A 17,538-nucleotide genomic window follows, 5' to 3' on the forward strand; every position below is an offset into this window, starting at 1 on the left:
ATCATGCAGACATCGCGTAATTTGAGCAACTTAAGATGAACGTGCGTACAGCTAGCGATTGACATGCACTCGTTTTTCACAAAACGACAAGGTTTTTGGCAAGTCAGTGACGTCAGTCTACCGGATCAGCATCAGCCAAGATGAAATATAAGAGCACTCACGATAAATAATTACTCACGATAAATAATGATTTATGTATCTTATTTTTTAAAATATATTATTAAGTTTTTTTTTCATGTTTATTTTTATAATATATTATATATCAATTTATATATTTTTGTTACATCATTTAAATATTATATTATTTAATAATTTTTTTCAAATTTTACATAAAATTAGATTTTACAAAACCTATTACAATAGTCGTTGAATTTGAATAGTGAGAATATATAAGAAGTATTGAGAATATTTGTGAATAGCAGTAAAAAAAATTAAAATATTAAATAATAATAAAAAATAATTAATAGTAAAAAAAATAGATAAAAAATAATAATAAAGTAAATAATACCTCGACTTAGATGCAATCACAAACCTTGCTAGGATATGATCATTGGTTGCCTAGCAGCTTGCATTGAAAGTCAAGTGTTACTGCTGATCCTCACGTCCAAAGCAGAGAGGTTGAACTCAGCCTCCCCCCGATCACGTCGATGATCTTCGTTCATCGTCAACAACTATATAGTACTACTGTTTAATTGGTTGATTAAAAATTAATCATATTATATATATATATATATATATACAAATCCTTGAAAACCACTTGTGGGATTTGATTTTACAGACATTTCCTTCCTAAAATTAGTCTTCAATGCCGGTTTCACACATTCCATTTCCATTCTAACTAAACAAACAGAGAGAGATAAAACGTTAATCAGGGAGATGGGTTCTATAAATCAAATCGAGTTTTCAAAAAATGTTAAAGTGTATTAAAATTAACCATAACTGAGTATTAAGTCACTTACAGAAATTAATTAAAAAGATGGGTTCTAGAAATCAAATCGAGTTTTTAAAAGACGTTAAAGTGTATTAAAATTAATCATAATTGAGTATTAAACCACTTACAGAGATTAATTAAGGAGATGGGTTCCATATTGAGAAGAGAGAAATCGACGAGTTCACAACCTATTCAGAAAAAGGTTGAGAACATCAACCCAGATTTGACGATTTATATTTCAAAGAGAGATATCGACGGTTCATCTTGAAAAGTCACTCTTATTTCATTTGCAGGTGGTAGAGTCTTGACTTGTGACCCGTTGAAAAGAGATCTTGGCTGCTTCTTCTGTTGGAGAGAGAGAGAGAGAGAGAGAGAGAGTGCACGAGAGAAGTTTGCGAGAAAGAGAAAGAGAGTTTGCGAGAGACTCGCGACCTCGTCAATTGTTTTACCTACGAACAAAGTTAGAGAGAGAGAGAGAGGTGGGGACAGGTTTCGTGGTGATGAGAGAGAGAGACCAAGAGTGAAAGGGAAGCCTTTTGATAAATGAAAAAGAAATAAGGAGAAATACTCTCAGTGAGTACTCACGATAAATTAAGTGAGTCTCTTATGTGTCCCATCTTATTGGCGGGTGTAAATTAAAAGTTTATACCTGTTACGACATGAAAAATTAAGAATTCTTTATAAACAATACAGCTCTAGAAGGGTGCTGCAAGTTTTGCCCTTTATATATATATATATATATATATATATATATATATATATATATATATATATATATATATGGTACACCATTGTACAGCTCCATCATTAAATTCATGCATGGCCTCATGATCACCTCACTCCCATATCAAATTAACATCATGTCTTCTGTTCTCCTGATTTTTTATCACTTCTTTCAAAACCTCGTCTAGGGCTAGAGCTATGCCTTTCTCTGTGCTTTTCTCCCCGTTTTAAATTATTGATCTTGATCTGCCATTGGCTGCACCACTGCTTTTAGAGAGAGGGAGATCAGGATGGGATATCACTCATGCTGCAACAAGCAGAAGGTGAAGAGAGGGCTATGGTCACCGGAAGAAGATGAGAAACTCGTCAATTACATTTCAACCTATGGCCATGGTTGCTGGAGCTCTGTCCCAAAACATGCCGGTAACCTTTTAACTGCACACACTCTCTCTCTCTCTCACGGCCATTTCAGCTGCACTAGTTTTCATATATATATATATATATATATATATATATATGTTGCTTCGCCTCTACATTGTAGGTTAATTTTCGTTATGCTATTTCTACTCTTCCCCCCCTCCCCTTCTCTTTTCGTCGTTTGGTTTTTGTGACGCAGGCCTGCAGAGATGTGGAAAGAGCTGCAGATTAAGATGGATAAACTATCTCAGACCTGACTTAAAACGTGGGAGCTTCTCTCCTAAAGAAGCGGCCCTCATCATTGAACTCCATAACATTCTAGGAAACAGGTAGCTTTCTTCATGATCTTTTTCTTCATTATTGTGGATTGTTATAAGGTTTTTCAAGCAAGAGTATTGTACAATATTTTGTGGACAGGTGGGCTCAGATAGCCAAGCACCTACCAGGAAGAACAGATAATGAGGTTAAGAACTTCTGGAATTCCAGCATAAAGAAGAAGCTCATCTCTCAAGAGGTTTCTCCTGCAGCTATAACCAATAACTTTCCCGATACGTACTGTTATCATGGTAATTCTGATCAGGAAAGTTTCCTCTCTCTAAATGCAAACCATAGTTGGATCCTTAGATCTCAACATGAACAGAACCAGCTATACCCTCCCATTCCAACCCCATTGTTACATGAGTTAGTAACCTTTGATCATGGAGATCTAAAGTTAGATCAGAACACCAATTTTGGTGCCAACTTGATTCATGATTTTCCTCCCCAAATGGCACCACCATCAAAATCTTCCTCTAGTGACCCCCTATGGTCCCATCAACTCGATCCAAGTCAAGAACATAAGAATTTCAGCATAGGGGCAACAAGGCATTATCTCGAAGATAACCTTATATTGGGTCCAACCATCACAGCACCGCATTATGATGATCATGATGAGGATTCGTTAACAGTGCCTGCTATGCCAAAGCTTTGTGCGATCACTAATGGTGATGTTTGTAGCATGCCATTTTCATCTTCTTCGCAAGATTGTGAATTACTTGACCCACTTGCTAGATCAGAACTTCCATGTTTTCCAACTGCTGGTTCCAATTATCCACCTGATCCAGTACACATGATGTCCAACCTTCAAATGGAGTACATCAACGCCATCACGACACCATCATCTTCTCCATCGGCATGTTCCTTCTCACCATTTTCAAGCGGCCAATTTGTCACAAACGCTCATTTTCCTCCAAGTTGGGACTCTTAAAGATATGGTACTTAATTGGAGCTATATAGGTACCATGTATGCATGCATGTACAATGCATTTACACAAGAAGTAATCGGGATATTGTCTATGATCAGTTCGAGTTGATCAGTTATAATTACATTCATGGGTGCATATATATATGCGCGCGCGCTAGTTGTTTTACGCGAAGTCTACGCTATTCTTGGATACTAGCCGTTGACCCGAAATTTCACGGAAATATTAAATGTTTTATTGGAAATATAATTGTTTAATGAGAAATAATATTTATTTGCATAAGTGCCACTAAGGTACTCATTTTGAAAAAAAAAAAAAAAAAAAGAATAAATATTAGATACACAAGAAAAAATTAATTTTTTAATAGTAGATTACATTCTTTTTAAAATGAGTACTCAACTCTTATACAACTTATAAGTACTGTACTTAATATTACTCTTGTTTAATTTCTTTTATTTTTTTAACTTTATTCTATCTAGCGAATTCAAATCTGCCTCTATATATATATGGGAAAATATGGATTGTTAGATGTAGGAAAAAAACTATACAAATCATAGGAATAATATTGGTTTAAATGATTTTGTAAGGTGTTAATGTATATAAGTAATTCTCATAGCCTGTATAAAATAAAATTTAAATTTTGTTATATTTTTAAGTGTAGGAATAATTAATTACTTGATAGAGCAAATGGCTTCCAAGCATCTAAAATTTATTAATTGGAGTTCAAATTTGAGCGCACTCATAATTAAGTTTAATTAATCTTTTAAAAAAAATTCTATTTATAATTTGGTCACGTGGATAACACGTCTAGTAAAGTGCTTAATTACATGCATAATTAAATTTAGAAGAAAAGTTTTAAAATTTAAATTTTACAAATCAAATATTACCATTTAAGTTATGTAGATAATGTGCTCTACGCACTGAATTGAGAATAGAATAACAATCTTCAAAATTTTCAGATTTTATGATTAATTGGGAAATAATGAGGTAATTTTACGAGAACCACGTTTCATGGGTCTAAAATTATATAGAGTTATGCATAGATTGGGTCTCAAGATTGCGTGATCATGATTAAGTTTAAATCCTTAATTAACGTCCACAATCTACATATGAATATGATTTAGAAAATGACGATGTAGTTTTACATGGAAACAAATTTCTTTACTTTCAGAATTACAATAATATTGATCGATTATTTCTAGTTTTATATCACTCTCTCCCTCTCTCTCTCTCTCTCATATTATTAGGAGAGATTCGTGAGTGAGAACATCATTACGAGTACCTATAGTCAACACGTAGGAATTTTAGGCCATAAAGCTTTTAGCAAAGAGTGATGGCCACTTATGAGTACCGTACGTACGTGTGATGGGTAACATGGTACGAATCATTACAATTAAAGCATACAGAAAATGCAATCATCCGATGAATTTGATATGGTTTCTTATGATATTCTTGGAAAGAGGAAATATTAATTAATTAAACCATATACGTTATCAAGCTATATAATAACCATGTGTCATCCTCAACCATACAAGAGCATAACAATATACAAACAATTGGTCATGTACAGTCTAGAGTATAACTGTAGAGCAAATATATTGTTATTCTCTACTAGCATTTGTAACAAACTTTATTCTCTCTTTGATTCTTTCCTTCGTGTATATATAGGCACTACAATACAATGAAATATAATGAGATGAGATGAATTCCCTTATTTCTACACTATCTAACATGGCATCAGAGCCAAGCAACTAATCGTCACCCTGGCTGCTTCTTCCCCTCCTTCCTCTGTTACCTCATCCTTCTCCCATATTGTTACCACCAAGCTCTCTATCGACAATTACCTTCTCTAGAAGGTGCAAACTACAGCTTACCTACGAGGTCTGGATTTATTTTCTTTTGTTGATGGCTCATATCCCTATCTGTTAGAATTTCTCCTTGATACCTCTGATGATGTACCAAAACCCAATCCAACATTCCAATCATGGCGTCGTACAGACCAGCTTGTGCTAAGCATACCCTTCTCATCTCTATCAAAATCCATTCTAGGCCATGTTTTATCATCTACCACAACCCATCAACTATGGACTTCCCTCTCCTCTATGTTTTCTTCCCATTCCCAGGTCAAAGAATTTCAAGTCCGTTTTCAACTCACCAACCTCACACGAGGTGAGCAAACAATCTCATATTACTTTGGCAAAGTGCGTCTCCTTGCCGATTCTCTTGCTGCTACTGGTAGTCCCCCTCTCAGACAAAGAGCTTGTCACCTATCTGCTAAATGGATTAGGATCCTTATATGAGTCATTTGTCAACTCTATCACTATCCGATTTGAACTCATCTCCTCTCATGAACTTTACCAACTCCTTCTCATTCATGAAAATAGATTTATCTCACACTAACCGATATGTTCTTTCTTCTTTTGAGCCATCTGCAAAATTTAGTTCCTTCACACGAGACCAATGTGGTCGAGTATTCTCTAGGAGAGGACGACAAGGTCGTAGCCGAGGACACTACCCTTACAATGGTCGTGGTGACAGACCACCCTTTGCAACCAACTCTTCCCAGCACTACAATGCTCAACGCCCCACCTGTCAAATGTGCAATAAAGTCAGACATGTTGCGCTCCAATCCATTGATTCAACCATTCTTACCAATTTGAAGCACCAATAACTTTTTCTGCAAATTACTCTACCCAAACTCCACCTTCATATTCGGTTTGGTACTCCGATTCTGCAACAACTCATCATCTCACTAATGATCTCTCTAACTTGAATCTGTCCTCTGAAGCATATGCAGGTGGTGAGACAATTCAAGTGGGTGACAACAAGGGTCTTCCCATCCAAACCTTCAATGACTTCTCTCTTTCCCTCAACTCTTATTCCTTTCTTTTTCGCAATTTATTGCACATTCCATCCATCACTAAAAACCTTGTTTCAGTTCTTCAATTTTACATTGACAACTCTTGTTATTTTGAGTTTCATTCCATTCATTACAAGCATTCAGGGAAACTCCTCCTCACCTATCCAACGCGTGATAGACTCTACATCTTTCCCTCAACCGTACCTTCTCCGTCGTCCCCATCTGTCCATATTGGTGAAAGAACATCCATTAATCAATGGCATCGACGACTTGGACATCCCTCCTTAGCATTAGTGTCTCGTGTATTGCATGCCAAGTACTTGCCCTTTTTCCCCACAGAATCTAGTTTTCAATGTCCCGAGTGTCCCCTTGCTAAATGTCATCAATTTTCGTTTTCTTCAAATCAAGCTCATTATACTAGGCCTTTGGAATTAATATGTGCCGATCTATGGCCCAGTCCACTATGTCTCACGAAATGGTTATAGATATTATCTTTCCTTTGTTGACTCTTACACCTGTTTCACTTGGATTTTTCTAATTAAATTAAAATCTGATGTCACTCAAATTTTCTCTTCCTTTTCACCATTTATTGAAACTCTCTTTAATACCAAGTTAGTTACACTACAAACGGATGTAACCATGTGTCATCATCCTCAGCCATACAATAGTAGAACAATACACAAACAGTTGGTGTGCAGTCTAGAGTAGAACCGTAGAGGAGATATATTGTTATTCTCTACTATCATTTGTAACAAACTTTATTCTCTTTTTCATTTTTTCCTTCATGTATATATAGGCACTACAATACAATGAAATACAATGAGATGAGATGAATTCCCTTATTTATACACTGTCTAACATACGTTTTCCGTTTTTTCTCCAACTCATCTCTTTTTTCTTTTTTTTCTCTCTACCTATACAAAGAAGAAAAAGTCATCAAAACAATGTCAAATATTGCAAAGTTCTTGTATCCTTAGTAAAAGCTAATCTGTATTCCAAGACTTTCCGGACCATCTTAAACTTTAATTCATTTCCATGAGGTAGGAAAACAAAAAGATCAAACACATAAAGCTACAAGTTCATCAATATATAGGACCTGATTTCACTCAAAACAAGAGGCAAATATGCTAGCTAGGCCGTAATTCTTGCCCGGCCTTTCGCTATTCTTCGAGCAATGACTCTCCTCCCACCCTTGGTTGCCTTGCTGTTCGCGTGAAAATGTACATCAGCCAACATGCAAACAAAAAGTGGAACATCTTCCTTTCACCATTCACAAATTTTCTTACAAAGGTAAAACAGTCATAAAGCCACTAAACACAAGCCAGAAGCCAGATACTTGACCATCAATATGAGGAAAAGATTTCAAACAATATCCGATTTAGGTTTCAGATTGATCATATGAGCACTTGAATAAGCTCTATCTAGCAATAAAACAAACTGTACATGCAAGTACACTAGCTATATGATTTCCCAAGAAGTTCAAATATGGCCAACATGAAGCACACTAGGCCTGTACATGCAAGTACACTAGCTATATGATTTCCCAAGAAGTTCAAATATGGCCAACATGAAGCACACTAGGCCCACAGACCCTTGTAGTTAAAAGCTGATAGCCTAATGCACCATATATCTCATGTAATTAGCAAAACCATCGAATGTTTTTGATAAATATTTTATGCAGCGTCTTTTCTTTTGTGGTTTTCTTGGTTTTTCTTTGTTGGGGAGGGGACTGGAAGAGAGAGAGAGAGAGAGAGAGAGAGATGTACCGAGCAAAGAAGCCATGATTCCTCTTACGCCGGATGAGGCTAGGTTGGAAAGTCCTTTTGGGAAATAAAAGCATTGGCTCATTTGAAGAAGAAACATCTCCTGCAGAACATAACACCTACTAGTTATGCAGAAACCAAAAGGGAACAGATAAAGTGATGTAGATTACTAAACTTTGGATCCAACGCTCAATGAGTCTAGCCAAAGTCTTATTGGGATATGACTTCAAAAAACAGTTCCCATATCGCAACACTTGCCAACATCATGATCTAGTAATTCAGACCCTCACAACACGCACATAGAAACACAAACACAAGACGAAAAAAAGTTCAAAAAATATATTACAAAACCCTGCTTCTGTATTAAACTAGTAGTGGAAACAATTGCTTATGGCAGAATTTTGAGAAGACTTTGTACATTATTAATACTTAGGCAAATGTGTCCCTGTAATAGCCAACATCTTCCTCCCATAATATCAGTTCCCAGATACTGCACCATGACATTTGAAAATATCATCGCCCCAACATGTGTAAACCTGCATGGCAATACCCCTTAAATTCTGAACCTTGCTTCCTAATTTATTTCTGATTAAAAAAATGCCTTATTAGCTATCTGGATACACCATCAGCAGATCCATCCTTCCCAAAACCAAAGGAAAAGAAATTAAGGAAGAAGCACAATTGCAAATTATCAAAGTTGCCAAAGCGAATTCCAAGGTAAGATTATTTCTGCAGAGTCCAAGAACTTTCCCCTTAACGAAAAAATAACGGCAGCAGAGGCTAAAGCAACTAAAGTATCTTTCGTTTGTCATATTTGAAGAACACTAAAGTTTGATGGAAATTGGATCGTCTTGTTCAGTTATTAAAAACAAAATAAATATTAATGGAAGAAACCTATTTGTTGACGATTATATATCCAAATGCACTACTATTCTCTTTCCCTATCATGGAAATGGAGAATAGCAGAAAAAACTAAATATACTTTTCACTGGAGCACGATCACGATCATGCACTGTTTAAATCGCAACCCCCACCAAAAAAGAAAAAAAAAAAAAAAAAAAAAAAAACAAGTATCTCTAGTAACGCGGAAAATATTCTCAGCAAGCAAACAGAACCCAAATCTTTCTTATTAACAAACTCTTCAAACATACAAATTCATCCTCCGATAATTTTCTGTAAAAATTAGAAACTACAGAATCATTTGCAATGTACTCTGTTTCTCTGTTTTCTAAGCAACCAACTGAGCAAAAACAAAATCTACTCGATCCTTATACTCCGAAACTGAACACGCACGCGCGCAGAAAGAGAGAGAGAGAGAGTACCGTCTGGTAAGAAGAACCTGAGAGAAGGGAGGCCACAGGGGTAAAGGAACCCCTCAGAGGAAGCTTTTCTCAGAGATTCGGCGTCATTTTTCTGCGGCAATCGGAGGAGATCTGGGACTTGGAGAGCGATGGGAGGAGCTTCGGACAGATATCGAGGACGTGAGGTGCGATTTGGTTATTGGGATTCTGGTTTGGGTGAAGAAACGGGTTGACAAAGAAGCGGTTCAGAACAGAAGCTCCGGTTCGGAATAGGGTCTTGGAAGCCATTTTTCTTTCGCAAAGAAATGGTAATGGTTCTGCTAAAACCCTAGAGAGAGAGAGAGAGAGCATGAGAAAGGGGTGGGGGTATATGTGGGATTTTAGCTGGGGACGATATTGGGCCGTTAATGATGGTGGGCTTGATGACAAAATGTAAGGCCGAGTTTGGTTGCAAGGGCTTTCAGAATAGTTTTAGTTAAGTTATAGAATGAAATTAAACTGATTCAGGTCCGTTTGGATTCATTTGGATTGAGAAGTAATTTTAACTCATTTTATTTTATTTTATCTTATTATTATAATTTTTTTAAATTCTTACACAAAATATATTAAACAATTTAACTTTTTCAAATCTCAAAATAATAATAATATTAAAAAATAATATTCTAATAATATTTTATTCAACTTATCTATAACCATCTCAATATATCTCAACTTACTATCCAAACCGCACCTCAATTACCTTGGTCAATTACAGTCGGGATTGGTGTCAATTGTTTGTTGTATGTGCTTCATGGGAATATTACATCCTAAAATTAGAGAAAATTTTATTTTATAAACTTATTTATTAACACGCCAAATACAATATTGATATAAAAATCTCACATATAAGTTACGAGAAAAATATAATTTGAATTTTCAAATCTTTATTATTATCTTCGTTCCATAATAAATAATGTAAACAACTTGTAAGTAGTAAAACTCAATTTTCGTTGCTTATGGCAATTATAAAATGTCACCAAACTAGGTTCAAAGTTGCTCAAAAAGTAAAGACTAAAAAAATCCAGTTAAACGAGTAATATTAGATACAATTTTCAAATATATAAACCTTGCACAAACCTTTTGTAAAAATTTAGACCCCACAAAAAAAAAGTGAATTTTTTACACTTTTTCACGGTTTTAATCCACTTTTTTATATAAAACTTAGGTGAAATTTGTGCATTTATGACTTGGATAAATTATTTCTCATATCTTCAATTTGCAGCAAATTTCAAATTCAATCATACTTTACTCCTGTACAAACCAGATTCTTCCATTCATTTCAAATCACTGACAGTACTCAACAGGAAGTTGAATTGAAGCTAGAAAACATAAGATTCTTTTGTTTGATTCACTTTCTGGGAAAACACAAAAGTCAATCTGTGTACTATATAAACAGAAACTAGCAGACAGAAGAAACCGTCCATTTACAAGCTGATCCACAATTTTGGTACGGAAAAGACAACTGTGTTACAAAGAAAAAACCAAAAAAAAAAAGACACTCTAAAACATGTCAGAAAGATGACAGGAAGCGTTTGCTTCTCACAACAGAAATAAGAGATTAAAGAACTTAGAACAATGGAGAAAGCCAGCAAGTAAATTGTTCACTAATGACTAGACTATCAGAACAGCAGATCCATAAGAGTTTTTATACATCAGAATTCCAAATGCACACTAATCATACTGGACTGAGGAAGCTTTTATTGCTTTCCATGAAGTGCAGCAGAGATCCAGTCTGAGGCAGCTGTTAGAATGTCCCTCTCAGTATATGGAGAAACAGTAAGAGGAGTTACTGCAACCTGCCCCACCAAGGAGACACAAGATTCAGCAACCAAGGAAGATAATGGTAACAACGAAAAAGACAGAAAAGCACCCAAATCATATGAGAGACGAGGATGCAGATGCTACAAATACTGAATCTACCACCCCCAAACAGAAACTAACAGTTCAAACTTCAAATATTACTTCAATTTACATGGAAGACATCAAGCATGAATATGCTTCAGGCAAAGGAAAAATCAGACTAAAATTTATCATTTGTGTTTTATTCAAAACTTATAGAGATTCCTCACTGACATTAAGTTTGAGCCAAGAAATTAAATATGAATAGAGCGACGTTCATTCAATGATTATGGCAAGCACTCCTGCTGTGACCATATGCATCACAACTTTTACCTGCACATGCTAAGTATTACTAAAGTTTTCTAGGATTGCTTTCCCGGTACTTTTTCTTTCATCCCTTTCCAGTACAATCACCAATCGTACAGGCAAGTGGAATCCACTCTTTCATTGGAACAATTAGCCATTTATTAAAATTGTTTAAACTGGAAGAGTTACAGGAGAAAAAAACAGTGGGAAAAGGAGCAGACCCCATCCAGACGGTACTTGTGAAAATCTAAATCTAGTCATTTCATTTCTAAATGATCAAATGATACGATAATATGAAAAGGAAAATCCTAAAATACATATTCTCTACTTACAAATCCACTTTCAAGTGCTCTGAAATCCAGATCGTCCTCAGTCTCTTCCTGATCCTTATCCAGGAACTGCAAATATAAGTATGCCCATGCCTTAGTTCATCACTTCACGAAACACTTTCAAATACTTTCATTGGGATGGGCTTATTTATATATTTATTTTGGGTGGTGGTTTGAAGCCTTACAGCAATATGGAAAACTCCTTTCTTAAAAAATTTTAGAGACCTTTTTGACTTTTCAACCACAATAATTATCAAGAAGCATCTTTCTTTTTTTGTAAGTAATTATCAAAAAGCATTTTCGCAGCAGTCAAAACCACTTATAAAGTTGCTTCTAAAAGTAACCTAAATTGATAGATTTTTGTTTTGTATACCTCCAGCCGGAAGTGCTTCTTCACTCGGTTGGAATCAGATTTTCCTGCAACTCCAATTGATTCAATCTCCACATTCTTCTTTTGTGTGGTCATACGGCGAGCTGCACCCTGAATTACAAAAAACAATAGAGTCCAAAATGAAAACTGAAAAAATGCAGTATAACCCTTCCATTATTATTAATATTTTACTAATCCATTATCATTATAATTATTTTCCTTTTTGAATAAGTAATTTTCCTTAAAGAGTTCCCAATTATAATAAAATATTTTTAAAAAAAAGAATTCCAAGATTCTCAGTAAGAGCTACTGACTGCAGCAGAGGCATCTCGGCCAAGCTGTGCAAGCTGAATGCCAAGGCTCTGTTGATTGGACATGAAATGTCCAGCAGGATACCGGTTAGCTGAAACAGCCTGCCAGTTAAGCGTGGATCTCCACATACTTTGCTTGGTCAATTTGAAACCCTGTCAAAAAAGAAAAGATTTTCAAGTAAAGTAGTTAGTTAACCAACCACAATAAATAGTTCGTCAGTCCTCCCTCCGACACCTCCTGTTCATCAAATATATAAAAAGGGAAAGTAAAATAATTAGTCCCAAAAGAATTTAATATCCTCAGGGAAAGTAAAATAATTAGTCCCAAAAGAATTTAATATCCTCAGGACCTCAAAGCAAGGATTTATACAAAACTGACCAGAGGTGGGGGGAGCTATACTAAAACAAGTGACGAGAAACTCAATAGGTCATGGCAGATTAAGTCAGAGTGGCTTCCCAACAGAGGATCTAGAGGAATTAGAAGTGTGCAAAACACAAGCAATCTAGTTTAGTTGATAAAGTTATTCCAGGGTTTAAACATGGGACAAGGGTTAATGTCTCAAGCATGGAGACATTTTTCTTTCTAAATTTCAAACATAAAAATAAGACTACTTCTCCAAGAATCAAGAAAGGGCATTTGAACATCTGCTTTCACCAACTCATATAATACAACCAAGAGCACTTCACTGGCAACAAGAAGCAAGAATTTTGAACATATTTTGAACTCTTCTCAAGAGTTCGTTATACAGATTCATTGACAAATCAATAAAGGTTGCATCTATCATTAATAACTAAACCTTTTTTTCATACCCTTTCACCATATGGTACATGGTTTCTCACTCCTAATAACCTCCCAAAAGAGTCTACCTTCACCTTAACTACAAAGACAATTGCCTGATGAAAGGTTATTTTCCTGAAAAGGGTTTCAAAATACACCTTAAATACATCTATGAAATGAAAATAACATACCAAACAAAACTTTTAATTAGCAACCTATATCCTTAATATGGTACTTCAAGGGTCCACACCTTTTTTGACGAAGGAGAAGTAGGAACCTCTATATTCAGAGAGCAGCTTTTGGGGAAAAGCCCTTTTTCAATATCCCTGGTAGCAGCATTTATTAAAGGTAAGCAAATAGCAACTGCATCCTTAAAATCAGTCTCTTGACTTTCATCCTTCTTCCTGCAATAGATTATACCACCAGAGAATTACTCTATCAACTAAATAAGAGATAAGAGCTCAAATTCCTAAGAGAAAGAATAATCAGGTCACCAATTCAGTGATATTGACAATGATGGCACACCACATATCAATGCCTCCCTAGCTCCAGCAATAACACCCGAGTAAAACCTGGTTGAAATTTCAGTTATTAAAAATCCTGGGTCTTCAGATAAGGGCTAGAAGCTACCAAGGAAAAGAATTAACACCGGAAATATATAACTAGGGCAAATGTGATTAAACATGAATCCCAAACTTCACCCCAATTTAGAGTAAAACAGGATAATACAAATAACAAAGAGGTACTCCTTTCCAATCCTCTCATACTAGGAAAAGGTTAGCTCACTGCTCTAAACTTACATGTGATGGCCACAGCTTGGTCCCCGATTAATTCCACTAATCACCTGAAAATCAGATCATTTATGAATCTTCTAGGCACCAGAATCTATATATAGTCACATTGACGACATCATATAAATGCTAACCAGAAGAGGCTTTGACCAAGAAAATAATGCCCCTGATAATGCTAATGAGACACAATCCACAGGAGTTCCTGAGTGAAAGAATCATGATCAGGCCTATTACCATCAGCAACCACGATGAAAGCACAAGCCCACATTATGATTGCCCCATTTTATAAGCATAAATGAAAAGAAACAAGCAAAGTTCAAAAAATAGAAAACAATTTTAATGGTAGCACATCCGAAAAGATTGATTAAAAAAACTTGGGACAAAAAGAACAAGGTACGAGAACATAAGGAACAAATCATGCTGCATACCTGAAACTTCAAAAGCTGGGGCACCATCGAACTCGGCAGAACTCACAGAAACCGTTTCTCCAAGAGTCACAGAATGACCCGACAGTGATTTGTCCCTAAAGCAACCGAATCATAAACTGACAAATCATAATAGAATCCCAGCTTCAATACCAATACTCTAAACGAAAGAAAACCATATACCTCTGTAAAATTATACGAATACGAAACCAAAAATAACTTAAAAACCAACATAACCTGAGGAGGCAATTAAGAGAAACAAGCACAGAAAGTAAAGTAAACCAATCAGTTAATCACCACAGAGAAACCGCATGTAAAATGATTAAACTGACATAAATAAGCAACAGAACATAGAAAAAAAAAAAAAAAGCTCAAATGCCAATGCCGTAAATGAAAGATGCCCACGTGAAAAAAGCGCAAAAATATACTAATAAGCAATCAAACAATCAAAAGGAAAAATCACATGCCATTGCCCAGAAATAAAATAAAGGGAAACAAGAAGTAAAATGAAAAAAAAAAAAAACAAAAAATGATGAAGCACAGGAGGAAATTAAGCGAAAAAGAAAAACACGAGAGAGCGGAAAATCGAAAGGGATAACCCACGATTGCGGAGCGCAGACATGGACATTGTATAACCCTTCACGAACCAGAGCTTCAACGAGGTACACAAGGCCGGGGGAGTCAATCCCGTCAGCATTGGTGACCAGCACAATGGGCTTGGAAGTGTCTATAGCCTCCTCCGAGGTGGAAGCAGATGGGTCAGTGGATTCGACGTTGTCTTTGGCTTGGTCGCTTTCTCTGTTGGCTTCGCCTTCATTGTTCTTCTTGCTGAGAACTTGTTGGAGATTGGAGACGAGACCAGGAGGGAATAAGTTGTTCTTCGCGGAAGTCGAAGTCATAGGATAGACACAAGAGATTCTCTAGAAAAGGGGCGAGGGCGAGAATGATCTTTTGGGTCTAGACGAATGGAATCAAAAGCCTAGAGAGAGATGCAGGGGAATTAGGAGGAGGAAGAGGAGGAGGGATAGAAAGCGCTGAAAGTGCAAAGGATAGAATAGATGGACCGCTTCAAACGGAGTTATTTTCGAAAGAGAGAGAATGATTACTTGTAGTTGCAGTTAGTGTAACTTTTGCCATGAGTCAATGTCGGATTCAGATACCTACAACCTTTATCACTCACTCTGCACCCGCAAGAGAAGCATCTGCAACAAGTTTCCAACTGTTGGAACTGCTGAGCATACGAATATCGTTGTTATAAATAAAATTTAATTTTAAAGAAAAACAACAAATAAAACGCATGTTATCACATGGAACTTGTAACAAGAATGCTATGGGCATATCATGACACATGTGGTGGTGTGATTTAATTTTTATGTTTATTTTTCTTAGGTGTACTATAGTCACAAATAGATCTCATAAAAATAAATTCATAAACTGACATAATTTTTTATAATACATTAAATATACTTTACAATAAAAATAATTTTACAATCTAACATACCATATCAAATCATGTCAGTTTGATTTTTAAATTAAATTATAAGAGTTGATAGTATCACTTTTAAAAATATATAAAACAGGGGAAAGTATAATTGAGTTTGTGAAATTAGTTTACCAAATTTGAGAAGGGATGCCAATGTGTATCAAAGGTGACTTACACGGATAATAACAAAGCTATTGCTGAATTTTGGCAAAACTTTCAAAGGAGATAATACATGATAAGAGGAGAAGCATAGATTATTGATTCATGAGTGGAATTGCAGGCAAAGATTGTTGAAAATTATACATTGGTGTATTATAAACAATGTAAGGATGTCGACACAACTCATAAGAAATAAAAAAGAATAATAAATATTGTGGGAATTAGTACAAACAAGTTACTCTTGATTATTGAAGTGGGCAACATTAAATAAATTATATGAAAAACATCACACGTAAATAATTGATCGGTTGGGACTTGGAAGTTGACATTATTGCAAGTTGCCAAATTTGGTTTTCATATATTATTTGTGATAAATTGACATTTATTATGTTAGAAAGTAAGAAATACATTTATTGACCAAGCCACTTTTTAAGATGTACATGTGGTTTTTTTCCTCTCTTTTTAATACAAAAGAAGTAGGTGTATTTTCAATTTTGTATAGTTACTAGACTAGGTGGGTCACCCAAAGTTGTATGGAAAAAAAAAAAGTTAACAGCTTTTAAAAAAATAATTATTCTACATATAATTATTTTTGCATACTCTTTATATATTCTACTGACGTGATTAATCAAAATATTTATTTTATATTAAAAAAATTGACGCAATTAATCACATTAGTGGAATACGTAAGGAGTACGCAAAAGTGACTGCATATAAAATTTTTGTTAAAAAATATATATAAATTCTCAAAATAAAAAATCCAAGGATATTTGTTATTATTCAGCTGTAGATTTTATTCAAACCAGTCTTAGCATTGATTTTATATATTAGTATTTATTTTCCCTCTAAATAATTGATAAAATACAACTTTTTAAAAAATGTAAACTATTATTCTCTAGTAAAAAAGAGATCACGTAGAAACAAATCTACAAATTAATGTGGTATGTTGTTATAAAGTAAATATAACATATCATATAAAAACACGTATTTTGTCTTCTCTTCTATAAACATAATATTTATTATGGGTGACATCAATCATAATACAACTAAAATATAAAATCCTTTTTATACTCCTCAATGTAACAAAAGGTTAACGATGTGTTGGTGAAATTGATTACAAGGCAACTGTGGAGGTGTGGCACCAAGGTAATATAGCTAAAAGAAAATTGTCACGTATACAAAGAAAATTGTATTATAAAATCTGTTAGATTTATTTTATAATAAAAGTAATTTTATAATTTGACGTACCACGTCAATCCACATCAATTTGTGAGTTTATTTTTATATAATTCTTTCGTGTCTAAAGTATTTTCCATAATTATTGGTTGAATAATAGTTCCTCTTAAGTTATGATACAGTGTCCTTGTCCCTCAACCATGATGCATTTGGTTCCAAATGTACCATAGCTGAAAGAAATAAATCAGGAACATTGTTAATTATTTGGCATTCGAAGCATTATCTCTCTTTTCAGT

The 17,538-nt window shown here is 35.0% G+C and overlaps 2 protein-coding genes and 1 pseudogene across 2 annotated transcripts; 1 reads left to right on the forward strand and 2 right to left on the reverse strand.

Moving 5' to 3' along the window:
• Positions 1-1,714: 1,714 nt before the first annotated feature.
• On the forward strand, positions 1,715-3,430 carry LOC121245776 (transcription factor MYB24-like). Its single transcript, XM_041143634.1, has 3 exons — positions 1,715-2,077; positions 2,271-2,400; positions 2,489-3,430. The coding sequence occupies exons 1-3, from the start codon at positions 1,945-1,947 to the stop codon at positions 3,315-3,317; spliced, it is 1,092 nt and encodes a 363-aa protein (XP_040999568.1). The 5' UTR covers positions 1,715-1,944; the 3' UTR covers positions 3,318-3,430.
• A 3,487-nt stretch (positions 3,431-6,917) lies between these two features.
• LOC121247574 lies at positions 6,918-9,611 on the reverse strand (annotated as a pseudogene).
• Positions 9,612-10,643: 1,032 nt separating this feature from the next.
• On the reverse strand, positions 10,644-15,645 carry LOC121247695 (5'-nucleotidase SurE-like). The gene is made up of 10 exons (XM_041146102.1): positions 15,028-15,645; positions 14,428-14,522; positions 14,134-14,201; positions 14,009-14,052; positions 13,703-13,780; positions 13,459-13,612; positions 12,434-12,583; positions 12,123-12,230; positions 11,753-11,818; positions 10,644-11,071 (listed from the first exon to the last, which is right to left on the reverse strand). Exons 1-10 carry the CDS (start codon positions 15,321-15,323, stop codon positions 10,973-10,975), a joined length of 1,158 nt encoding a protein of 385 aa, XP_041002036.1. The 5' UTR covers positions 15,324-15,645; the 3' UTR covers positions 10,644-10,972.
• Between the last annotated feature and the right edge of the window lie 1,893 nt (positions 15,646-17,538).

This window comes from Juglans microcarpa x Juglans regia, chromosome 1S (assembly GCF_004785595.1).
Source record: "Juglans microcarpa x Juglans regia isolate MS1-56 chromosome 1S, Jm3101_v1.0, whole genome shotgun sequence".
In the NCBI taxonomy this organism is placed as follows: Eukaryota; Viridiplantae; Streptophyta; class Magnoliopsida; order Fagales; family Juglandaceae; genus Juglans; species Juglans microcarpa x Juglans regia.